The 24731-nt window shown below is 51.2% G+C and overlaps 1 protein-coding gene across 2 annotated transcripts; it reads right to left on the minus strand.

Moving 5' to 3' along the window:
• Nucleotides 1-455: 455 nt before the first annotated feature.
• SCARB1 (scavenger receptor class B member 1) lies at nt 456-22178 on the minus strand. Of its 2 annotated transcripts, XM_030026062.1 has the most exons (13): nt 21946-22178; nt 17880-18037; nt 16335-16476; nt 15675-15878; nt 15265-15360; nt 14545-14657; nt 12450-12616; nt 11726-11844; nt 9973-10046; nt 8992-9043; nt 8369-8515; nt 5861-5986; nt 2407-2519 (listed from the first exon to the last, which is right to left on the minus strand). In XM_030026062.1, the coding sequence occupies exons 1-12, from the start codon at nt 22063-22065 to the stop codon at nt 5861-5863; spliced, it is 1518 nt and encodes a 505-aa protein (XP_029881922.1). In that variant the 5' UTR covers nt 22066-22178; the 3' UTR covers nt 2407-2519. The 2 variants fall into 2 exon arrangements, with proteins under 2 accessions (XP_029881923.1, XP_029881922.1); XM_030026063.2 differs by lacking the exon at nt 5861-5986 and having other exon boundaries at nt 456-2519; nt 21946-22176.
• Between the last annotated feature and the right edge of the window lie 2553 nt (nt 22179-24731).

Below are 24731 nucleotides of genomic sequence, written 5' to 3' on the forward strand. Positions count from 1 at the left end.
CCCAGGGCAAGGAGGGCCTGGCGCCCGGCCTAGCCGGGCAGGGCAGCCGTGAGTCCGCCCCAAGGCTGCGTGGGGGCTGCCGGCCTTGTTCCTTGCCCCCCCCCCCCCCCCGGCAGCCTCCTGAAGCCACCAAGCGGGGGAGGGGACGCCGGGGGCAGCACCGTCCCCCGCCTCCCCGTGCCCCTGGCCCGCCGCCCGGCCGCGCTCTCCCTCCCCGGGCCCGGCCCGGCGCGTCCGCGGCCCCACAGCGCCCCCCGGCGGCCGCGCGGCAGCGCCGCAGAGCCCCGACCCCCCCGAGCCCCCCCTCCCACCCCACACCCCCGGGGCAGCCAGGAACCCCCCAGGACAAAGGCTTACCACTGCAGCGTGCAGATCTGTATTAACAATAAGGGCGCTCGCAACATATTTTTCTGCGAAGACCAAAAAAAAAAAAAAAAAAAAGCTTGCCCTAGGACCAGTATTCCAGTATTTTATTTCTTTTCACCTGTACAACAGCAATTAGCACCAGTACATCATTAAAGCCTCAGGCAGGTGAGCCCAGGGGTAGTTATCTTTGAGCTACCGTTAGCTTTGCCGAATGCCGCCGGGTCTTATCGTGTGAGTCGGTGGGTGAAGCGTTCCGTAGTGCCTTGTCTGAGACGGTGCCTCTGCCCTCTTCCCATTTCAGTTGAGGCTGCAGGTTGTGAGCCACTGTTTGCAGGTGGGCAATTTTGGATTCAAGGCCGGACAGAGTTTACAGCTGTAGTTTAAGCAGCACCCTCAGCGAGGACTCATGCCACGGAAATAATCCAGTGGTACTGGCCACAAGAAGGGACTTGGCTTGTCCCACCTTAACCGTGAGACTCGCTTTGGGCATCTAGGCAAGTCCAGCCTACGGGCCAAGTTCTGGGTAGCCGCTACCCTTCCCCTTCGTGACCCGGGCTATGTCACAACTGTTTCCATGACAAGACAGCCTAAGCCCTGCTGCAGGACTGGGGACACGGCCAGTCAGTAATGCACCAGCATAGGAACTGCTGGTGTTGGTTTTAGCTCCTGTGCTCTTCCTGCCTAGCAAGAGGGACAGAGACATAAGAGGAAAAGTAGTGCCTACCCCCCAGAAGGTCACAGGGTTGTCCTAGACAATTGCAACGGTTTCTAGACCACCACAGTATCCATGCCACACACAGTGCAACAAGCCCCCAGGTCCAAGAGAGACCAGAGACTCCCCCCACTCTGTTTTGTCCTTGCCAGAGGCACCAGCACTGGCCCCTTTGGTTTTCCCAAGGGCTACCCCAGCTCCTGGTTGGAAGCAGGGAAGGCAGGTGTGGTAGAAAACTACTCGTTGGTAGTTAGCCAACACTATCCCTGGGCTTTGGGCTTCTTTCCTGCTGAAGAGTGACCCCAGCCCACTCAGATCTCCCAAGACATCATTTCAGAAATCTGCAATATTTTAATCGAAACCTACTAAGGCCATGGTTACTTTCACGATTACACATAGCTTCCTCCATCTCAAAAGCACAAGTTTCTTCCTTAACGTTCAAGGACAGGGTCAAACTTCTGCCTGCGCCCTTCCCGCATGCAGGCAGCGCGGCCAGAGCGATGCGATGGCCCCCCAGCACCAAAGGTGCATGGCCAGAAGAGCTGACCCTGGACGGCTGAGCAGGCAGCAGGGACAACTGTCAGGAGCTGAGTGACAGGTCAGATGTACCACTGAGTTTTTTGGCAAGGCTCATCTCATGCAGTCACCTAAAGCAAGGAGAGACTAAGTAAAAGGGCTGTGGGCTGGAATCACTGGAGCGCAAGGTCATGGCACAGAATTGGGGCTTTAAAAGTCACCACTGTACTCTCCAACACATGCAAAGGCTGGAGGAAAGCCGGGCAGGCTCCAGGTACCCTGGGAAGAAACATCATTGAAGTGACAGCACCCAGAATTGATTTGCGGTGTAGTCCAGTCACATCAAGTGGCAATAAAACCGTAAGTGGCTTCAGGATAGCAAGCCCCATTCGCGTGAGATGAACGGTGGCTTTTAAAAAGATCACTAAATCCCATCAGTGCTACGTATACAAACCTCATTTATTTTAAAGGCTCCTATTAAAGTGCCTTTTATTCCTAGCAATAGGCAGTTTTAAATTGCAAAATAACGACCATCTTCATTTCCGCTGGCCCACGGGGAGACAGGCTGTGGCAAAGGCCGGCACCTTGGGGACAAGGGTTCTTGAACACTGTGTTTCGGGTGTCTGGATGAGGTCTCCCGTGCCCCAGTGCGGGAGTGCTGGTGCAGCAGTGCTGTCCCGTGGCTTTGCCGTGGTGTGCAGGGTCTCCGCTGAGTTGCCCAGGACGACTTCACCTTGCGGAGACCTCTGGGAATCCAAAGCAGGTCTCACCCCCAGCACTGACGTGTCCCGGTGGCATCGGCTCAGGCTTCGGCATCGTCCTGGCTCAGGGTGTCAGCGTCGTGTAGGAGCGGCGTTGTCTCGGAGGAGGAGGGCGGTTTGCTCTGCGTGGTGGGGTGGCGTGGGCTCTTCTCGGCAGCGGTTCTCTGAAGAGGAGAGGACAGCGGTTACAGCCACGCACTCGGCGGTGGCACTGTGCTCAGACCTTACAGTGCGCAGGTGGCACCACATGCCCACTTGGGATGTGCGTGCCCCAAACCTCGTGGACATTAATGGGGCTAAGAACCCTTTTCTGAAGGCTTCTTAAATTGGAGATTTTTGCATCTCCTCCCCTAACAAAATGAAGTTACTTCCATTCCTGCCCACCGATACTTGTAACATCTCCCAAACGCCCAGCCGAAAGAGCTGTGTCATCAAGTGGAGGAGCTATGGGACAAAGTCAGCATGCTGCACAGCATCAAAGAAGACGAAAGGGAGACAGACAGGGTCTTCTCAGAGACATGACATCTTGAAGACCCCCAGACCCCAGCTGCAGTAGAGACACAGACAGCACCCATCCCTAGTATAAAGGTAAGCACAACCTCTGGGGAAGGTGAAGGGTGGAAGCTGGTGCCTTCTGGCACCAAGAGGAAGGCTCCTGCTCCACCTAAAGGTTTACATCTACAAAACAGGTTCACCACCCTCAAAGTTGAAGAGGAACCAGATATGCTTTCATGCAGATCGTGTGGCCCCCCCAACCCTAAATCACGCAAGACCCCCCCCGGAGGAAGCAGCAAGTGACAGTAGTGGGTCATTTCCTGCTGCTGGGGACATAGGCACCCACCTGCCCACCCATCTAGAGACATCTGCTGCTTGCTAGGGACCTGGATCTGGGGTGTTGTGGAGGGACTGCAAGGCCTATCCAACCCTTTGGCTATTACCCGCTACTTCTTCTGTGTGGGCACCAAGGATACCACCAGGGCCACTTGGAAAGTATCAAAAGTGACTACAGAGCTCAGGTGGGGGGAGATAATCAGGGCAAAAAAGCTCGTTGATATTCAAGGATCACCTCCTCCAAGCTCAAGAGTAGTCCATCCCAACAAGCATCCCAAGTCAGGCAAAAATGCCAGCAGGCCTATGTGGATGAGCAGAGAGCTCCTGGCCACGCTCAAATGCAAAAAGAAAGCATACAGAAGGTGGAAGCAGGGACAGGTAACCTGGCAGGAATACAGGAGCACTCTCCCAGCATGCAGGGATGAAATTAGGAAAGCCAAAGACCAACTGGAATTGAATCTGGCCAGGGATGTCAGAGACAACAAGAAGGGCTTCTATAAGTACACAGGTGACAAAAGGAAGACTAGGGAACGTGTGGGCCTGTTGCTGAATGAGGCAGGGGACCCCAGAGACCAGGGGAAAGTCTGGAGCAAGGAAAAGGTACCCATGGTGGAAGAGGTTGAGGTCGGAGAATACTTAAGCAACCTAGACATACATAAATCCATGGACCCTGATGGGATGCACCCACAATTGCTGAGGGAGCTGGCTAATATCACAGCAAGGCCGCTCCCCATCATCTTTGAACAGTCCTGGCAACTGGGAGAGGTGCCCAAAGACTGGAGGAAAGCAAGTGTCACTCCTGTCTTGAAGGAGTTCAAGAAGGAAGACCTGGGGAACTACAGGAGGCCAGTCAGCCTCCCTTCAATCCTTGGGAAGGTGATGGAGCAGCTAATCCTAGGAACTATTTCCAGCCACATGAAGGACAAGAAAGTCATCAGTAGTCAGCATGGCTTCACCAAGGGGAAATCATGCTTGACCAACCTGATAAATTTCTATGATGAAATGACTGGCTTGGTAGATGAGGGGAGAGCAGTGGATATTGTCTACCTGGACTTCAGTAAGGTTTTCAACACCGTCTCCCAGGAGAACCTCATAGAGAAGCTATGAAGTATGGGCTGTATGAGTGGACAGTGAGGTGGACTGAAAACTGGCTGAACAGCCAGGCCCAGAGGGTCATGAGAAGTGGCATGAAGTCTGTTTGGAGGCCAGAAACTAGCAGTGTACCCCAGGGGTTGATACTGGGTCCAATCCTGTTTAACATCTTTATTAGTGATCTGCAAATCTGCTGATGACACAAAACTGGGAGGAGTGGCTGATAAATCAGAGGGTCATGCTGCCCTCCAGAGGGACCTCAACAGGCTGGAGAAATGGGCTGGCAGGAACCTCAGGGGGTTCAACAAGAGGATGTGCAATGTCTTGCACCTGGGGAAGAACCACCCCATGCACCAGTACATGCTAAGGGTCACTCAACTCTTAAGCAGCTTGGCAGAAAAGGACCTGAGGGTCTTGGTGGACACCAAGTTGAATGTGAGCGAGCAATGTGCCCGTGTAGCAAAGGCAGCTAACTGTTTCCTGGGCTGCATTAGGAGTGCTGCCAGCAGGTCGAGGGAGGTGATCCTTCCCCTCTATTCATCACTGGTGAGGCCACACATGGAGTACTGTGTTCTGGGCTTCCCAGGACAAGAGAGATGGAGCTACTGGAAAGAGTCCAGCAAAGGGACACTAAAATAATTAAGGGACTGGAGCATCTCTTACGTGAGCAAAGGCCAAGAGACCTGGGACTGTTTAGCATGAAGAAGAGAAGGCTCAGGGGGAATCTTACCAATGCATACAAGTATCTGAAGGGAAGGTGTAAATACAGAGCCAGGCTCTTCTCAGTGGTGTCCAGGGGACAGGACAAGAGCCAACAGGCACAGACTTAAACACAGGAGGTTCCATCTCAACATTAGGAAACACTTTTTTTTTTTTTTTTTTTTTTTTTTTTTTTACTGTGAAAACTGTAAAAACTGAAACAGGGTGCCCAGGGAGGTTGGAGAATCTCCATCCTTGGAGATATTGAGACAAGAGAGATCTGGACATGGTCCTGGGCAACCGGCTCTAGGTGACCCTGCTTGAGCAGGGGGGATGGACTAGATGACCTCCAGAGATCCCTTCCAACCTCAATGATTCAGTGATTTTGTGATCCTGTAATACAAACCCAGATATTTTATACATCAAAAATTCCCTCTTGAAAGCCTTTCCGTTGAGGCTCCCTGCGTGCAGGAGGGGAGTGACACCCACCAGTTGACTACCTCTGTTACCCCCATGAGTTTTTACCCATTCAGAAACTCACCTCTGGATCTCAAGCACTTAGAAGGGGGAAAATAGGCAAGAAAAGTGTTTCCTCACACCAATCCCACTTTTGACCCTGATCCCTGCTGATATTGTTAGGGCTGCAGGTCAGGTACACCAGGAGAAACAATAAGAGCATGTGCTTGCAGCCTGCTTAAGTGTGAGTATTAAGACATCTAAATTGCCTTGAATAAAGCCATGAGACAACATCATTATATCAAAGCTTGCCAAGAGGGCATGTCTCGTAGATGTGGACAGTAAACATTTCCATTTGATTGGTTTTAAGCAAAGTTTAATCACATCAGGATGAGAGAAAAGTGTATTACCTGGACTGGGTACCCACCTACAGTCTGGCTTCCCGCAACACCGTCCCCTTAACTGGAGGCAGATTTTTGCCAGGGGTGGCCTGGTTGGCCTTATTACTGTTAGAGTTCTTTTTATTGCTACTCCAAAATAAAGAGCATCTTTCCTAGAAAACAATCAGGCTAGTTTATGGTGCACTTGGACATGACTTCTATGAAGGTTCCAATTTTAGGAGATTTTAAATCACTGTTTAACTAGAATCTAGTTTTTAATGAAGATTTCAAAATTTAGGTTAAACTAAGTCCTATTTAAGATTTTGGTCAGTGTCAAGCCAGTTTTAAAATGGTCTGTTTGCCTTTTAAAAGTGTCAAAGCCTGTGGTGTACAGGTTTTAGGCCACATTAGCAGAGGAGAGCTACAATGCTGCATCTGGGTATGTTTTACACCTGTACAGATTTATGCATTTTTTAGAACTGTGGGTCCAACAGATGCATTTCAAACTGGCTCCACTATAAGCTAGACTAAGATTTAAGTGTTTCACAGTACCTCATCTGGACTGGGTTTAGAGCACACTGCTCCCTCCAGAAGCCAGCGGCACACAAGATACTCCAGGCAGGAGTTGGGTTCAGGGGGACCGTCACACTGACAGGCACGTGAAGGTGCAGTCAATGCCCCCGCTCAGTGTCCCCTCTGACATCACCTGTGACTTCAAGAGGGAGGACTGTGCATGATTAAGCAATCATTGCTAGATCAGCAACACTTCAATCAAATGAGGAACACACCCTGGCTGCAAATTGCTGTCTTCCAGCTCTTATCCATTCATTAGGCAGAGACTTTCATGTGTTGTTGCACAGCTTCCTTAGAGATTTATAAGGTCATTGAGGGTTTTTAATCACTTTCCAGGTAGTCAGGCACTTCCTGCGGTTGATTTTTAGTTCTAGCACTTCATGACACTTTTGGCTGAGCACCCAAATACAGCTGGCTTACACTTGGGTTTGGGATATTTCACAAGCAGATATTCAGTTGACTTGAGTGAATTTAAATTCCAGCTTTTCTTCCTGAAAAGCTTTCCTTTCTTCCCTGCCCTTTCTGGCATGGTTGAGGCTCTTTGATACCAGGAATTAAGGCTTGCACAAAGCAGGGTGAGGAAATGCCAGCCCAGGGCTGCATAAGGTCTTACAAATAGCTGCCTAGCAAATACAGACATTTTTCAGATATGCCTGTGCTATGCAGCAGAGTGAAGTCTGTTTGCCAGCAACCACTTGCTTTTGCCGGAGCAGAGAGGTTCAGCACACAAAGCCTGACCATCCCCGGAACACAGTAAGGGTTTAACGCTGAGCCCTCCGGTCCTAGCATCGCTCCCACCCTGCAGGGAAGTGCGTGGAGGAACAAGGGGATTTGGGATCATGTGTTTAAGTCAATTAAGCAGCTGTAGGCTTGGTTAAAATCCAATTACGTGATACTCTGAGAACCCTGGCACTATTTAAAGTGGGTTTGCGTTAGTGTTTCAGTAAGGGCAGTTACAGGAGGTTGAGCAAAAGCAGTCCCTTGCACGTGCTCTCCCCTTAGCCCGCTCTCATCCAAAGCATTGCCTTTTTATCGCCACAAGTAGCCTCTTCACTTCTGTAGCTTTAGAGCCAGCTCAAGCCGTTTGACTGTAGTGCAAAACTAAATAAGCTTGCTTTGATATAGGTTAGGGTAGGGAGCTAGATCTCTACTTCAAGAGCTAAAGCTTTTAGAGAGCTTAGTGTTATCAGATGAATGTTTTGGAGCCAGAGCCACAGATCTCCACCAAGTGTTTTAGCTGCTTTATATTCTGTCCTCACAGCTCAGATCAGACTCGTGTGCCAGCCAGGCACCCTCACTGCCTGCCCCATCACCGGCCAACTTCTACCCAGCTGCCAGCTCCCTGCAGGCTTCAAAGGTCTTCGCTTCTCAGTAAGCCCAGATTCACAAAGGCCCTGAAGGTTTAACTGCCAGAGCTATTTGGAGTAGTTTGCAGAGAAACCAAGTGAGTTTCAGGAAAAGACAGAGCTCAGACTGGGTTGAGAAGCGGCCACGGTGTCTGTGCCCCTTCTGCAAGAACACAGCGACTGCATTTCATTTGTGAACAAGCTGCGCTCAAGTAGCTCCATCCCCTCGAGAAAGCTCTGTTCAGATTAGAAAACCGTTGGGACCCTGCAGAGATGCACAGATTTGTGCAATGACACAGACCTGCTGCTTTCTATGGAGGCTGGGTTGATGAGCCAGGCTTGTTCTTTCATTAGCTGAATGAGCTGAGAAGTACCTCCTCCTACAGGAATCCACTTCTGTCACTGTTGTGCACTGAGAAGGCTAGAAATGCTTTTATGTTATCTATTTGCAGCCCAATTTCTAGATGGCCTAGGAAGTGCTGCTGCTATGTGCTGGCACCTGGCACCATTAGGACATTGTTCGTGGCATCAGCCAATGTTTCCTCAGGAGTGTTAGATTGTCAGCCCAATCTACATCATCTGATTAAGTCTGATTTGACTAACAGCATTTCCCATTAGACATCTGCAAGTTCTTACCTGACTTGTTGCCATGAGTACAGCTGCTGACATAATGAGCAGGACACTCAGCCCAAGGAAGATATACTGCAGGTAGTCCAGCAGGGACGGGATCAGCACCAGATTGGTGTAAAACTGCTTTAGGACTGAGCCTTCGATAGATCCGCTCTGCTCAAAAAAGCAAAATTGTCAGTGGCATTTCCCTCCCATCCAGGACTGAGACAGACCAGCTGCACAACTCCTCTCCCACCACCTCCCAGCACAGATTAGGGAATTTATGCAAGATTCAGTCAGGCTAGAAGCTTTTACTAAATAATTGGAGTCAGCTGGACACGCACACAGCTGGATGCCGCACTCCCTAGCCCACATTAGCATGGGGATGCTGGCAGCTCTGTTCTGGGCCCTATTTAACCCCACATCTAGGACAAAGCCAGAGGTTTACCAAGTATAGTGGAGGGCTTGTTCAGCTCAGAGGGATTAATGACATAGCCAAGTATTGCAAAGCCTTCTGTTGGTGCTTAATTAGTCTGTCTGGCTTAAAGCTTTATCCAAAGTGGAGTTTCCCCAGCACTGGGTGACAGGGAAGCAGTTCCCCCCTCCTGCAGGAGAGGCTCTGCAGAATCAGGTCGAGGAAGGCAGCTCACCTCTGCAAACCACAGCAGCGGCAGGACCACCGGCTTAATCTTCCCTGTTTGACTAGGGAGGGATGAAAAAAAAAAAGAAAAAAGAAAAAAAGAAATACACACTTAGATTTCTGGTTGATCCAGGCCACAGTTAGTGCCATAGTTCTTCCTAAAGGGACAGGCCTGACAGACTGATAGCGGCCAGGAAACCAGTGTAAGGAGGTAGCAATTCCTGCTGCTTCAGTGAGCTGCTCCCTTCCTTGAGGGACCAGGTCCAACTTGGGCCCTTCATGCAAGAGCAGACCTTACGCTTCCATTTGTGCTTAACTCCCTGATGACAGCAGTTAGTGCCATCCCAAATGTGGGCTCCAGGGACATGAACTCAGTGAACTGGAATGCTAAACTTCATGCAGCTCCAAGACGTCTCAGTCACCTGCATGGTACCAGAGGGCGGTGCGGCCAAGTTCATGGTGTCAGGGCTGTCCGCTGGTGTATGCACTCAAAGCAGCAGGAGCACACTCCCACCCTTTGGGGTATTTAACATCTGGCACCACACAACTTTGTTACAGAGCCCTTCTGTTTGCTTTCATAGAGCTGAAAGTGTCTTTTTGGACACAGGCTTCAACTGTCAACCCTGTAGGCAGAGTGTATTTTGCCTCTCCATGTTGGATGTAATACCTTCTGAGCAGCAGCCCAGCGCAGGCGAACCGCTCCTGTGCCTCACCAGGATCAGTCCATTCGTCGGGCTGTCCAGTCAGGTGCAGGAATGCTGCAGGAGCCAAGCAAACAGGCAGCCACATGCTGTGCTGCTAAAGGATGGCAGTTTGAGGTCACTGGAATAGCTGTCATTTCACCACATAAGCCAGCTGGCTTCTGCAACCATGACAACTGGTAATGTTAAAGGTACTTCATCTCTGGGGAGAGTAAACTCTGCAGTGATCCCAGCATCAGCAGCACACCCTGCTCAAGGGAGATGGACATTTCCAAAAGGTGACTACTTACATTATACCAGACACCTGCTTTATGTACAGGTTCAGCTGGAGCTTGATGGAGCAGTTCATGGGGATGCCCGTCATCTGCATAGGAAGAGACAAATCAGTTCATAAGTGAAGCCAACATTTGTCTGGAGAGCTTTGCAGAGGAGCAACCCTTTGCTTTCCATCATAGCTGTTCTGGGCACCACCTTCCAGAGCAATGGATTGGATCATCCAGAGATCCACTGCAGTCAACACACAGAAGACCAGGAGTATAGCTGGGGTTTCCACCAAAGCACAAGCATTGGTCAACCAGGTACCAGTCCCCAGGCCCTGAGGATGACCGCTCACGAAGGGACAGCGCTGTCCCCATGGCACTTTGCAGTCTGTCCCCTTCACTTGAATGCTCACAGCAGCATCCAGAAGGGCTCACCTCCCTTGGGGCGGTCTGAAGGCACAAAGCGAACCTGAAAGGACGTGGCTGCTGCAGAAGGCAGCGTGCATTCAGCGGGCAGACAGCATGAACCAGGGAGGCGCTGTGTGACCCAGGGCTTGTGGGACTGAACAAAAGCAAGTTCAAATTACCAAGTAGCATATGCAACCTGTAAGTGATTCCCTAGGCAGAGTGTTTTAATAGCAACTTCAGTGGTTTTTGAAGCCTGATATGCCTCTTCTATCGTTCATCCTACCAGCAGCAGGATGGAAATGCATCAATGCAAAAGATTCATGCACACAGCAAAGAACAAAACACGTCTCATAACTAGGAACCAACAGACATCACTGTCCAGCAACGCCCTAAGACCATGAAAACACACTACGAAGTTGGTCTTGCTGACACCCATTAAGGCATTGGTTTCTCATGACACTGCAGTTTTGCAACACATTTTTGAGGGCAGAAAGTTTTTGTTGGATTGCCCTGTTGGTACTCAGCCGGCCTCAGCTAGATAAGAATTAGTTAATTGGACTGTTATCAGAAGATGTTTGATACTGTAATAAACTTAGATTTCCATAACTGTGATAAGAAAAGCAGAGAGAACCCAATGCCTAGATAAGCAGCACAGCTTACCTTACCTCAAGAGGGGGATTGGTTTCTTGCTTGAGCAAACATCACTGAACATTTGGAAGATCTGACCACGTGCAACACAGGCCATGGGTGGAAGATCCCAAAGTCCCCTCCCCATCAGCAGCTGGGACAACGATGGCTCAGGACACCCCTAATCCAACTAATCACCACTGGAGCAGTGACTTCACCCTTATGCTATAGACATGTGAGAAGTGTAACACAGCAGCAGTCCAGTGCGAAAGCAGCCAGTTAGATGGGCAGGTTGAGAGACTGGAAGAAGCCAGCCCAAAAATGGTGGTGACAGCTTCAGCTTCAGCTACAGCGTGGTCTTCAGACTTTGCCAGTCAGCTCTCATGGCAATATGTGTTTGCAGATATGGGGTGTAACTGGGCCGCTGCTAGATACACTTCCTGGTGTTATAGACCTGAGTCAGTAGAAAGAACTTGGCTGTGCTTATCGAAACAATTATGCTTATAATTAGTTCTGCAATTCTCTAGAAGCCAGGCTAGTTATTCAATTAGTTTATGGCTTTGACATTTTTATCTGCACATGTCCTCGCCAGTCTTTGCACTATGGAACCTGCTCAAATAGGTGCCACGAGAACAGAGCGAGGCCACCACGCAGCCGGTGGCAGGCTCCCCCCTCCCCAGCCCAGGCTGGACCCCCGGGGCAAGGCGAGATTCCTCCACGGGGTGAGGACCCCGGCAAGCTCACTCACCGGGTGCACGTCAAGGAAGAGTGCGTGCTGGTCCTTGCTGGGGTGGAGACCTTCCACAGCGTTCACCAGGGCTGGGTCAGCATTGTAGAAGTGAGGATGGGAAATGAATATTGGTGCATCTGGATGAGAACAAAGACACCCTAAGCTCATCTGAACCCATTTGAGACTTTTTGTTGAGGTTTTTAAGCCATTGCAGCACTTCTTCTGAACAGGCTTTTATATTTTTCTCCTCCCAACCAGAAAGCTCCTTCCCTCCCTGAAGCTTATTCCATTGCTCTGGGAGGGTTAAGACTCAGCGTTTAAGCCACTGTGTCTCCCCCCAGGCACCTCTCACTCCACGTGACCTGTGCTCAGCGTCCAAAGTTAACATTTAATTCGGCAGTTACGTGGCCTGTCTCGTCCTACCCTTGCTCCCCTGCCTGCTCCCTCCCCAGCCTGGGGGACGTCACGCTCCCACCGTATCCTTGGGAATATCCTTGGCGTCCCACAAATGCCAGGCTGTCACAGGGCCATGGACCAAGGGGACTTTGGGCACAAGGATCTTCCCTCTTTCCCTCCTTGCCGAGGTGCCTGCAGGAGTGCAAGCGAGAATGCAGACCTCAGCAGTACCTTTTAGCACTCCGGCAGATAGCAGAGCCAGTTTTTCCAGACAGCCAAGTTCGTATCACATCCCCACAGTTTAATATTGGTACAGCAGGTCGAGCCCGGGGAGGAAAGGACTTACTTAGCCTACAGGTACTGACATTCTGGATGCCAGACTGCATGCAGGGGCAGAAGCCTTCGTTGGGTGGATAGTCCGTGCCGTTGGCAAAGAGAGTTTTCGGTGCCACGAAGCGATAGGTGGGCACACCCTCGAACTTCCCAGATCGCTCGTACACCAGTGTCATGGATCTGGAATGGTTTCAGTGGAGAGGCATCAGGATTAGCCAACAGGTTCCCAGCCCAGAACCGGGCTCTTATCTTCGCTGAATAAGACGCAGTTGCAACGTAACTTAGACTTTGAGATCAAGATAAACTCCAGAGCAGTGCTTTGGATAGGGAATGAGTATTTAAACCATTTGCTTTCCATGTTTTAAGCACAGATAAAGGGTTGGTCAGGACTAGTTATGGAGACAAACCGCAGGCTTCTAAGTCTGTTTGCAGTATCCAGATGAGATTTGTTTAAAGGCGTGTAGTAATCCCCAGGGCTGCTCTCCAAAAGATAATACCCTCTTTGTGCAAGCCTTGGCTCCGAGGTGCTCTGTCACAGGGGATGGACACTGGCTAAATCTCTTTTGCAGCACAACTCCAGCATATAGGCTGTCAGGGGAGTGGAAAATTTTACTACGTTATGCAGCAAGATTTTTTCTTGATACAACAGGCTAGTGATGTTACGCTGCATTATTGCTACCAGCTGGCCAGGACAGATGCAAGTTTCCGGGAGGGAAGTTTGGTCCCTTCACACTCCAGTGAGGCTTGCAAGGATGCAAACAGCCTGGGCAGGCCAAGGGGATGCTTATTTCTACAGCTGCCTTCTGACACCAGGACCAAGGATGGGGGATCCAGGGCCTGTTCAGCAGTTATGTGCATGCCTCTCAGCTGTGCTCACCTTCCAGCAAGGAGGCAGAGGCTGCTGCAGCACATCAGCAGGATAAAGCCTTGCCTACCTTGCAGGGACATCCAGGTAGCTGCATCTCAGCATCAGCTGCACTTAATGTGCAAACAGCGTAGGAGATGAGCCCTGCATGCCCTGCAGCAAGGCAGATATGCTCTTAGTCTATCAACTGACGTTTGTGACTCCTTCCTAGCCAGCCGGGCTAGCAGAGAGGCTGAGACAGAGATGTGGGGAGAAGAGACAGCACTGGCTGGTGAAGAGGCAGAGCCACTTCCCCCACAGCATTATCCGGCAGAAACCTCCTGCGCTAACAAGAAACCAAGCTTGGTTTCCTCCAATTCACTATACGCCTTGCCTGGAAACATGCTCTGTTTCCTAGAAGATTTCTGCAGTTTTACAGAAACAGGTATGTGTATTTAAACTTCGATTACCAGTAAACTTCCCTTTAAGTCCTTGGCTCTGGGCCATTTTGGTATTTGCTGATGTCCCTTGTGTAGAGGAATTCCTGCACTAATACTTGGCTCAGCTGACTTTGCTTGTTCCGTTGAAGAGGTCATTGTTCTCTATTCAGCAAGAGTGCCTGCTTGTTTTGCAGCACAATCTACAAAGCCTGAATTAACTTTATCTTCCCCAAGCTGGGGACAGGATTTTGTGCCACCTCCTGCCTCCTGGCTTCCCTTACTTCCAGCCTCAGGGATTTTCCACACAGGCAGGCTCTGCAGGATACTTTAACCCCTGTGTGATCAGCTAAGGTCAGGGTGTCTTATACAGGACAGACATGCACAGCAGCACATGAAGTAGGCAGCAAAAAAAGTGAAGCAGCCTGGAAAGAGTGGCACAAGCCCCCCCATCACTTCTGCAAGCATTTAGTCAGCTGAAATAGTTCCGCAAATAGTTATAGCTGCATTTCCTTGTGACAACGCTTACTTCACCCTCTCACCTCCCACATGTTATCTAGACTGGTTATTTTCTACTGATTCAACATGGGCAAGTTAGACTTCTCCAGTGATCTGGAAGGTACTTAGGAATACCACAAGATGCTGCTAGTTAGACAACTACACTGTTCGCAAAGCTCAGATACTGCAATGGTGAACGGCAGCTGAACTTTAACTACAGAAACGAGTCCTGAGCCCTCTGTGTCACTGCACAGGTATCCTGTGCGTACGGGATGAGTGCTGCATCTCCTGGCACTTGCACAGGGACAAGCTGGCAGCTGTGGCCTCACCTGCAGGCATCAGGGCTGTAGAACTCCAGCGACGTTGGGGACATGAATGGTGGCCACATCTCCCCTGCGGTCCCATTGATCATGTTGCACTCGCTGCTCCGCCAGTAGTTCACCTACGGAACAGATGTAGAGAGAAGAGCTCAGAATGACGAGCTTGCTGGAGAGTTGGCTTCCACTCCTGCATGGGACGTCCACCACTCTACACTGCTTCCATAGCAGCTTGAGATAGCAACACTAAAGAGCTTCCAAGATCTTTCCCATTCTAACATCTGCCCAATTAATGGAAAAACAGGACAAGATCCACCTGTCCCAAGTGTTCCCGCAGTGGTTGATCTGTAGATTCAGTTGATTTTAGTTAGGAGTGGAATTCCACAGGGGAAGAATAAGCACCTCTTTAACAAGGTTATTTAAAGTAACGCCTTAAACACAGGCCACAGGGGCCTGGGACTTCAACCATTAGAAGCAACCAGCTCCAACAGCATTTCAAGGGAGTCAGGGTGACACTGATGATGAGCTGAACTTCATGCTTCATGACAAGCTTCTTGTCATATGGCTGCCTTCTGGCAATTTGCTAGAACAGAAGTTGCAGCAGTTGAAATCCCATAGAAACCTGTCTTCAAACCTACAACTCAAAGATACAACACCACCAAGAGCTTTCAGTTTATCTTGCTTTAGATCAGGCATTCCCCCTGTGTTAGAGGTTTGTTGCCTGACACTCACCTTCTTTAGTCCATTCCATGAATCCACCATGTGAACTCTACTGATGTTCTTCATGCCCGTGTTCACTGTGAACAGTCCTGAATTGGAGTTATTAAGCTGCAGAGAGAAGAAACTAATTTTTAATCCGCTCTACACAGCAAGACTGCAATATGTTAATGACTTAGCATGCTTCGTCAGCTCTAGGGGTGTTTCACATACTGGAAGGTACTGAACTTTTACTTATTTCTGTTGCCAGCGACAGCTTCCAACACATGCGTTTCTGCCTGAGGGGAGAATTAAGGCAGCCTTACACAACCACCACCAGCTACACATGGCTGCTCCAAACGGTTTGTGAGGGGACTGTGTGTCTGGGCTATCCCCAAGACCAATATTGCTGTAATTTTAGTGTACCCCACCGACAGTTTACTCACCTCTATAAATAAGCCAAATTTCCCCTTGAAAGGGATCAGGCCAGGAACAAACATATTTATTGTGTCTATAAGAGGGTCTTCATACCCCCACATGATCTCCCCCACCGTCCGGTTCATGAACGCCTCCTGTTTCAGGCCAGCCAGGGCTCCACTCAGTAAAAGCTTCACAAAGTTTGGCAGGTTTTCCATCATTACAGCCGCTCCCTGGGAAAGAAATCAAACCTCTGAGATGAGAGCCCAATCTTTACTAAAGAAGCAGCAATGCATCTTCGGTGCTCAGCGAGGTCCTTCTGCTGCACCGCGCTACAGCCCTGGAGAAATCCTTTGGACAAACGGAGGTTTGTGATTTATCCCCAGTTTGGGATGAAAGCAGTTGAGGCCTCACAGGCTTCATTTGCCCAGAGGATGCTCAGATGAGGTCGCAGACTCGAGCCCAGCCGCTTTGCCAGCCACTCTGCACACTCTGCTTTTAGAAGGGTAACAGCCCAACACGACAAGCAACACCCAGAAAGCAGAAAACTGTATTTTGTAAGCTTAACCCACCTCATGGCTTGATTAGCCTTAAGCTCTACAAGAAAGTAAGCTTTGAGTCAGCACCGGGCATTATCACCCTCCCCGCAAGCTCAGAAACTGGTACCCATCCACGGATCAAGTCCTTACCATCATCAAAATGTTTGGCACAACGATGTACTCATCTTCGCTGCCGTTGGACAAGTCCGGCTGGAAGAAGAGTTTCCGGTACTCCAGGAAGGAGACTGTGTCATTGTCATGGAACGTGATATTTGTTTTATACCTGAACTCTCTGCAAAGAGATGGGAGTGATCAGAAGAACCTTCCCCCACGCAGTAACCCCGCAACGCCTGTGGAGCAAGGATGGGCTGCACAGGCCTGGGCATGCTTCTGAAGAGCAGGGGAAGGAGGCCGGACCCCAGCAAGAAGCCATGGGACAGCAGAGGAGGCAGCGTGCTGGGGAACGGGCAGTGTCAGCCTCACACCCCAACCAGGGTTAGGGTCTAGCAGGAGGAGATGGCAGCCTGGGAGCGAGGCATCCCTGACAGATGGGATTCTGCAGCAACTCGCAGACACCAAGTGTTTCTTCCCAGCCGACGAGAAGGGGCTGCAATGCTCCACAGTAGCATGGTTGTCCCCAGCATCGTGAGCCTGTTACAGCTCCCAAGAGAGCTGCAGCTCAACCCACCAGCAAAAACAAAGTCCTTTATTGTGGAGCCTCTGTTTTATGGCCCACATTAGGGAAGGGCACTAATCTTGCTCAGCGGGAACACAAGGACACTAATAAGCTTTGCCCCTTTGTTTGTTCTTATTTACGGTAAGTGAAGCCTTTTCCCCAAGCCAAGTCACTGATGCGATCACAACATACAGAATCCACATGGTCTTATGGTGTGACCTGGCAAGCACAGGGGAAACAAGAGCATATACATACTGCCAGGTTTCCCCCAACGCCAATCAAACAGCTTTGGATTAGACCAGTAATCTCCCCACATGAGCTTGCTTAGGCCGCTGACCTGACTTTGCCTACATGTGTAGGCACTAATGTGTTTAATATTGCTATTTACGGGTAAGTTCACACGCTCAACTCAACATCAACCATCACTTCATGTTTCGGGTTCAGAGAAGCATCTGGGGCTTCAACCATCAGCCATAGCAAATAGACCCAGCCTTGCCGTAGGTGGGCCTGACCAAGTTTTAGTGCTCCATAATGGTTCTCATGACCAGAGCACTCATGTTAGGCAGATTCTGGGTCTCATGTTAAATAAGAGGTCTTAGGCCAATCCGTGAAGTTTGATATTGAAGTGACTCCAGCTCTGGAGCGGGAGTCTTAAATGCCCAGTGAAGATGAAACAAATCCATTTGGAAGATGAGGGCTGCCCACCACCACCCCTCATGCCTACGTTTGGACCATATCGGCCCAGGTCTGGCTGCCCAACAGGTCCCACATGGGACTGAGCTCCACAATTCAGTGAAGCACAGACCAGCCTTACCACCCTGGAAGCCAGAGGTCCTACTTGTGGCTTTAGCAAGATCAGAGCAATTAGAGCACATTTGGGTTGCTCTAAAATCCTGTGCCACTGGACTCATACCAAGTATGCTAATGCCATGCCCTCCTGCCACAAGAGTCAGCCAGAAGCCTGGCAGGCAGCACAGTGGCCAGGCTCATGCCTAGCTGGACCACAAGCGGCACCTGACCTGTAAACATAGGGTCCACGCTGGTTCAGCACCGGCTTTGCGCCCTGGAGGACCTCCTTGGGGTTCAACACTTCAAAGAAGTGCACCGACATGTAGAAAGGAACGGGAATGTCTTTCCACATGCTGAAGGAGATGCTGCTGGGGTCAATCCTGACATTCTGCAAGGAAAAAAAAAAAAAAAGAGTAAGGACACACAACTCTTGGGCTCAGTGGCTGCAGCTGAGCACATCCACCTTCGGCTCCATGGCAGGCCCAGCCAAAGGCAGCAGTTCCACCAGGGGCTCTCCAGAGGATCCAGGCATGTTATGCAGACTGAAACCGAGCCAGATCTAACCCAGGAACTCTTATGTATGCAGCAGCAGCAAGTTCATGCCACAGGATGTCTGTAGGCTTATTTATTCAACTTTCCAGATCCTACCCACAGGATTTCAGAGCTGTTTTGATGTGCTGGAGGCTCGCTCTGTGCTAGACAAGCCAGCACTGAATTATTCACAGCTCTGCATGTTTGACTTGCCTGGCAGAAACAACTCTGTCCCGAAGGCCTCTGCTCGCCTGCCAGGTTTGGCAGCTCCACGCAGCCAGAAGCACGCAAGGGCTGGGAGAGGTGACACCCATCCGCACAACTGTTTGGGTACCGGCCAGGGAGGGCCCGCTAAATTCCCCAAAAGCGGATCAAGAACTGGGATGGCGACCCAGCTGTGTCCTGACAGCGCTGTGCAGGACACCTTCGCCTCCTCTGAGCTGCCATCCTGCGGTGACTCACAGCTGGTCATACGGCAGGTCAAAGGCAACGCACAATCGGCGTTTCCATATCACTCTCCCCTTTGCTGGGAAATGCCTGCAGGACCCCAAACATGACTTAAGCCCTCTCCAGCTCCCCAGCCCAGGAGCTGGCATCTGGGCACATCTGTCTCCACTCCCTCCCTGCCTCCTGGGGTCTGCCTTATGGACAAGAGCCTGTTCCTTCTTGAGCATTTATTTTGGGTGTGTTCCATCATAATCTTCGCTTCCTCTGCAAGCACAAGCCCTTGCCGTGGTTAAGTAACCCAGCCAGCTTATGGAAGTGGGTTTGATCCACTAATCGGTGAAGGCACGTGGGCATTATCCCACTGCAGCTTGGCAGCCCCACAACGGCTCTCCTGCCCTGCAGCAGCTCGATCTGACTGTGCATGTATTTTCTGCCACAGGGGGTTGAGAAGGAAGGCTGCTGGAGGTTTCCCTGCAACACCCCATCTTTCTTTAGTCATTTCATGGCGAGGCTGTGCCACCCACAAGCAGCGGGGCTTTGCAAGCCCCTTGCTGAAGCCCAGATGCTCCAAGCCCTACCCCTGAGCAGACATGTCCACAGTGCAGCGTAACCCACCTAGCAAACCCTTCCCACCTCCACATCAGCACCCACCTGCTGTTGGCCAAGAACCTCCATCCTGCCAGCCTCAAGGATTTCCATGGCAAAGCAGCAGTTAGAGGACGAGACCCACTCAGATTTTATTTAGCCTGCTTTATAATCCCTACTCCTGAGTGTCCAATAGAGTCTGAATCTGCTTTCCTTTACTTGCTTATTCTGCCTTGCATTCCCTGGATCCCTCATTGCATATGCATTTATTTATGTAATATGTACACAGTCAGATGGAGCTGCATCCCAGCTCCCTGCTACCTTTCTCAGCCCTCTCCCAGCTAGGCACAGCAGCTCTAGGTACTCCACCAACGCTGCTAAGCAAGATCTACTTAACAGGGTAGCCTTACAATTAAGCTACCTGTAGGTCAAAACAAACATGGTCATACCTCTGAAATAAAAACAGAATATTTTTCACTTAGATGGGTTACAAAGTGTCACTGAGATGTTTGACCCCTCCTGACCAGGCTGATCTCTGTTCCTGAGGAAGTGCAACGAACTGGCTACTGCCTGGCTCCTCCAGACAGCACCAGAAGAGCAGCAGCTCCATCAGCAGAGCCCAAATCCTGCTTCTCCGGAGGCGAGGCTTCAGCCATCCTGCTCAGTAAAACCGAGAGTTGAGGTTTCCTCTTCAGATTGAGAGGAGCAGTCATGCTGTGTGCAACCACAACCTCAGTGTCACCCTCCACATCCTCTCGCCACCACGCTCATCACCCTGCTAAAACAGCAAAGACTGTCAGTCCTCTCCCAGCTTTCAGGCAGGACAGCACAAGAGCTCCCGGGTGGAGCAGAAGTGGCAAGTGGCAGATAGATGAGTCCATGTGGTCTCACTGCGTTAAAGCTCATATCTTAGACAGGTCTGTGGCACTCCAGGTACTTCCAGAAAAGCAATGTCCCCAGGTTTTGCAGGGCCGATGCCGCAGGCAGTCCAGCTGCCAGGACAGCTGCAGTTTCTGTAAATGGGGCAGGAGAGAGGCTCCAAGTTCCCCGTTTCTACTGCATGTTCCCGTACGGACTTTACTCAAAGATATCCTCAAAACTACAATCTCTTTGCAACTAAGTGCTTTCCCATCAGGATACACCATCTGGACAGAGCTCAGGAAGCCAGGATGGGCAAACCAGCCTTCACCTGCCGAACCCCAGCCCTTCAAGGCCCAGCTCCTCTTACCTACACCACTCTGAATATCAACCTAGGAGTTTCAGTAAGGCCCTGGATATTTCTCATCACCCTAGACAGCATTACTCAGTTATGTTTTCCATTTCAGATTAAGCCTCATAGGAGCTCAGGACCGTTTTGGGTCATGCTGAAGATGTGGAGACCAAGGGCTTGAGATGAAGGGAGACCTGAGGAGAAACAAGGGCTGGTCTTTTCCTCATCTTCTGTTCTCACTGCAAGTTCTTAGGAATTAGCTAATCAAGTAGAAAGAATCAGGTCTGGCTAAAAAGAAGAGGGCAGAAAGGTTTTTGCACCAAAAATGTCATTCCTGTTCTGCAGGGGCCATTCAGCCTTTTCTTTGCAGGTACCAGCTCCTGATGCCCATGAAACTGGACAAAGGTTGACCTTTACTGCTTAAGCCACAGGACTGTCTGGCTTTGCCCAGCCAGCAGCACTTCCAGAGGACACAGTTAACTAGAAGTTTGGTTTTGGCAGAGACTTTGCGGCACACGTAACCACAGCCATTGACTATGGGGTCTTTATTCACCTCTCATCAGAAGCACGTTTCCAGGTGCTGCCCTGGGTGGGTGCAAGCTTGAAGAAATGCCCAGGCAGGGTGCACGTCTCCTTTGGGTAGGGAGAAAAAGGTTTGGCTAAATGTGGGAATGAGCCAAATGGTTTGTTACAGCAGGATAACTGGTGCCCCAACAGCGAGGACAGGAGCACTGGTTCCCAAGGCTGTGCAGCAGTTACTGAACAGACCAACAAGTCCATCCACAGCCCCACATCTTAACAGTGAGGGACAAACACCCCTTCAGCCCCAGAGCCTCCCCTGAGGTCTTCAGAGAGGCAGCTCTTTAGGTTTTCAGTCAAGGAGAGAATGACTTGGAGGTTGCTCCACGCACAAGGCTCCTTCAGAGCACTCGTGCGCACCATCTGTGCCATTTCCAGTTTGGAAAGCATCTCACCAGAGTACATCTGAGCCTGGCAGTCTGCACGCCTATATGAAAGGAACAACTAGCGCTGCAGGTAAACGTAGTAGGGACAGGAGGAAGGGCTGCTGCTTGCGGCAATGCTCAGCCCAGCACCACCAGCACCATCCCCCCGGCTGACTCCAGCTATGCAAAAAGCCCTTGCTAAGCCGGGGTGAGAGCCCGTTCAGCCCAGGCACATTTGTAACCAAGGGTGGAATATCCCAAGCCCGGATTTGCCCGCACTAAGATTCTGAGGCTGCTCAGAGCTGCAGCAGCGGCACCGACGCAGAGACCCTTCGGTGCTCAGCTGTCTCGCGTTCCTCTGGATTACACTGCACAAGGAGAACATGCCCACGCACCACCAGCCCTGGCTGCGCACCGGCTCCGGCACACCGCACCACCATCACCCCTGCACCTCGCACCGGCTGCGTACCAGCCCCATACCAAGCCCCCAGCCATGCACCGCCTCCACCCCCCCTCGGCCCCCATGCACCAAACGTGTACACCCCCCGGTCCCGGTCCCCCCCCCCAAGACCCGCTGACCTTGATGACCTGCTCCTTGATGATGAGGGGCCCCACCAGCAGCAGGCTGACCCCCAGGAGGGCGCAGGCCGCCCCGGCCAGCCCCAGCCCCACCGACACCCTGCGCCGGGCCGCTGCCATGGCGCGGCACAGCAGAACGGAGCCGGCCCCTACCCGCCACCGCCGCTTTATGTCCCCGCGGCCCGGCCCGGCGCGGCCCGGCCCGGCGCGGCGGAGGGTGCGGGGCGGGGCGGGGCCGGGGCGGAGAGGGGCGGGGCCGGGGCCGAGAGGGGCGGGGCCGGGGCCGGGGCGGGGCCGGGCCCCGGCGGCTGGCCGAGCGCAGGCGGGGCGGGTGGACCTTACGGAAAACGGAGCCCTGTGTATAGGTATAAACGTAAAAACGTATATTAATGTAGCAACGTGTTTAAATAGACAAAAATATACAAGTGTGTGTCTGTGTATATATATATATGTATACCTATACATATATACGGCCCAGGCCACCCCCGGGAGGGACCGGGTCCCCCCGCGGCCACCGCATCAGCAGGCAGGGCGGCTGCGAGCCTGTTGTCACTGCGGGTGTCTGGTGTCTCGGGAGAGGGGACAAGAGCGGGCGGCTGTAAGGGGCTCAGCGGGCGGTCAGCCGTCGGCCGGTCACCCAAGGCTCAACCCCAGGCTGTCCCCGAGGGGAAAACATCCATCGCCTCTTCACCCGCCTCTGTTTTGCCAAGGAATTGGATCTTTTGTCTATCTTGTGCACCCAAACTGGCCCTGAACAAAAGCCTGGTCGAGACTCATCCCTAAAAGTCAGCAGAAAATAAAAAATGACGGGAAGAGTCCAGCTTGTGACAGCCTATTTTAAAACGATTAGATGTATCATCCTGTTGTCCAAACTGTAAGTTGATCTGAGCTAAAGGGTCTAGAAACTGGAGTGCACCTACCTCCAAAACGCTGTCCTCCGTGATGTGACGTGTGGGTGCCACGGGGAGACACAAGCCCACGGGCTCCCACCAGCACAGCAGAGGACCCGACTGTTACCACAGCCTTCACCTTGGTGGAACACCTGTATTTGTGTCTTTACACTTAATTGTGTCTTTTTTCATTCTAGACCTTTTTCCTTGATAGTTGTCTCTGTTTAACTGCTGAAGCAATTAACATGTCTCTGTTCAATACCAGCCAGGTCTCCACAGGGGAGGCAGCTGCTGGCTGTACTCTATTTCCCCAGCAGCAATGCTTTCAGACCCAGCACAATGTAGGTGCTGTGTCTTCCTTCACTTTAAAACATTTTGCTAGAAAGAAATCCCGTGAAAGGAGTTTTCTTTCAAAAACCAATAAACCCAAGTAAGATGCAGGAGATACCCCGAGGCACCACGTGAATTGTGGGAAGCCGTCTGAAGGGAGACAGCAGGTACTTTCGTGGTTAGAACAAAAGACATCCTTAACGTTTATGAAATGCTTTGCTGTTTTCATCAAACACTGCTGTTCTGTGGTTTATCCTACCCAAGCTGTGGTCTCCGCTCACGGGTGCTGCGCTCTGTAAGTGTTTGCACTGCCACCGTTAACAACCCCTTGAAGTTCGACAAATCCAGCAAGGCGACCCACTGAGATCAGTGCTTTGACTTGGCTTACGAGACCATGACGCAGGTTTCTCCTCCAACAAGCTCTCTGCTGCTCTGGTTGCAGCACATCCACTGGGATCACGCTCCAGGCTGTTACGTATTTGCACAGCATTATAGTTTTTAAGTACAGCATTGCAGGATTTTTCTCTCACCGAGGCATTTAAAATAAAAGAATTTCTTAAAACACAGCACCGCAGTCTTCCATGTAGGCTTTTGACATTCCTCGAGTGTCCCCATGTCCTCCTGCAGCTCTTCCCCCCACAGCAATAGGGCCACCTTCAAATCAGAACCACTTGCAGTTGTTTTTTCCAGCTTTTTGGGGTTTTTGATCACCAGATTTCCAAGGAAGAGCTTCCCAAGCATGTAGAGAAAGGAACTAACCAGGCTGCAGCTTCTTCCTTTTTACATAAGATCAGCTCCATTCCAGAAACACCCACCCCTGAACTGGATCAGTCATCCACGTTTAAGGAGCCCCATTACAGCACACCCAAAACTGCTGAAGGGCTGCTGAATTTATAATTGCTGCATAAATTTAGACCACTCAAGAGGCCACAAAAACCATACAACAGCAAGCTTTACAGTTTGCATGTGTTGAGGGTTCGGTTACCTTAGTTAAGGACTACATAAACTGAGCGAGGGTCTGCCGTCCACCGCGAGGGCATGGCACCAGCACCACCCATGACGCTCCCACCCAGCCCACCAGCAGCACCAACCACACTGGAGCCCGTGTGTGTGTGTGGGCAGAGCCTGGGGACAGCCCCCCCGCGAACACACCAGGAGCTCAGCGATGGCAGGACTCCAACTCTTCTTACCTGGCACCGGCTTCAGCTCAGCGGCATGCCAGTTTTCTCCAATTCAGCACACCTTGATTATCCTGTTCCTTACAGGCCACAAAGCACTAAAAGCATCTTCCACCGTTCTTACCAAGAATAATGGACAGTTGGTGTTACTTCAGTCAAACCCCACTACCCCACCCTTCCAACCTGGATGGTGTAAGGTCCCTTCACATCCCACTGAGATCAGTGATCAGCTGAAACCGTTACTCCAACTCCCACCACATCCCCTCCCAGAGGCAAGCCACATCACCACTCATGTCAAGGGTATTTTTGGGTTTTGACTCTTCAGCATCCCCCTTTTCCCACTTCCCCAACCCCAGTGCAGCACAGTCAACTACTCACAAGCTCCTAT

This window comes from Aquila chrysaetos, chromosome 9 (genome assembly GCF_900496995.4).
Source record: "Aquila chrysaetos chrysaetos chromosome 9, bAquChr1.4, whole genome shotgun sequence".
Taxonomy (NCBI): Eukaryota; Metazoa; Chordata; class Aves; order Accipitriformes; family Accipitridae; genus Aquila; species Aquila chrysaetos.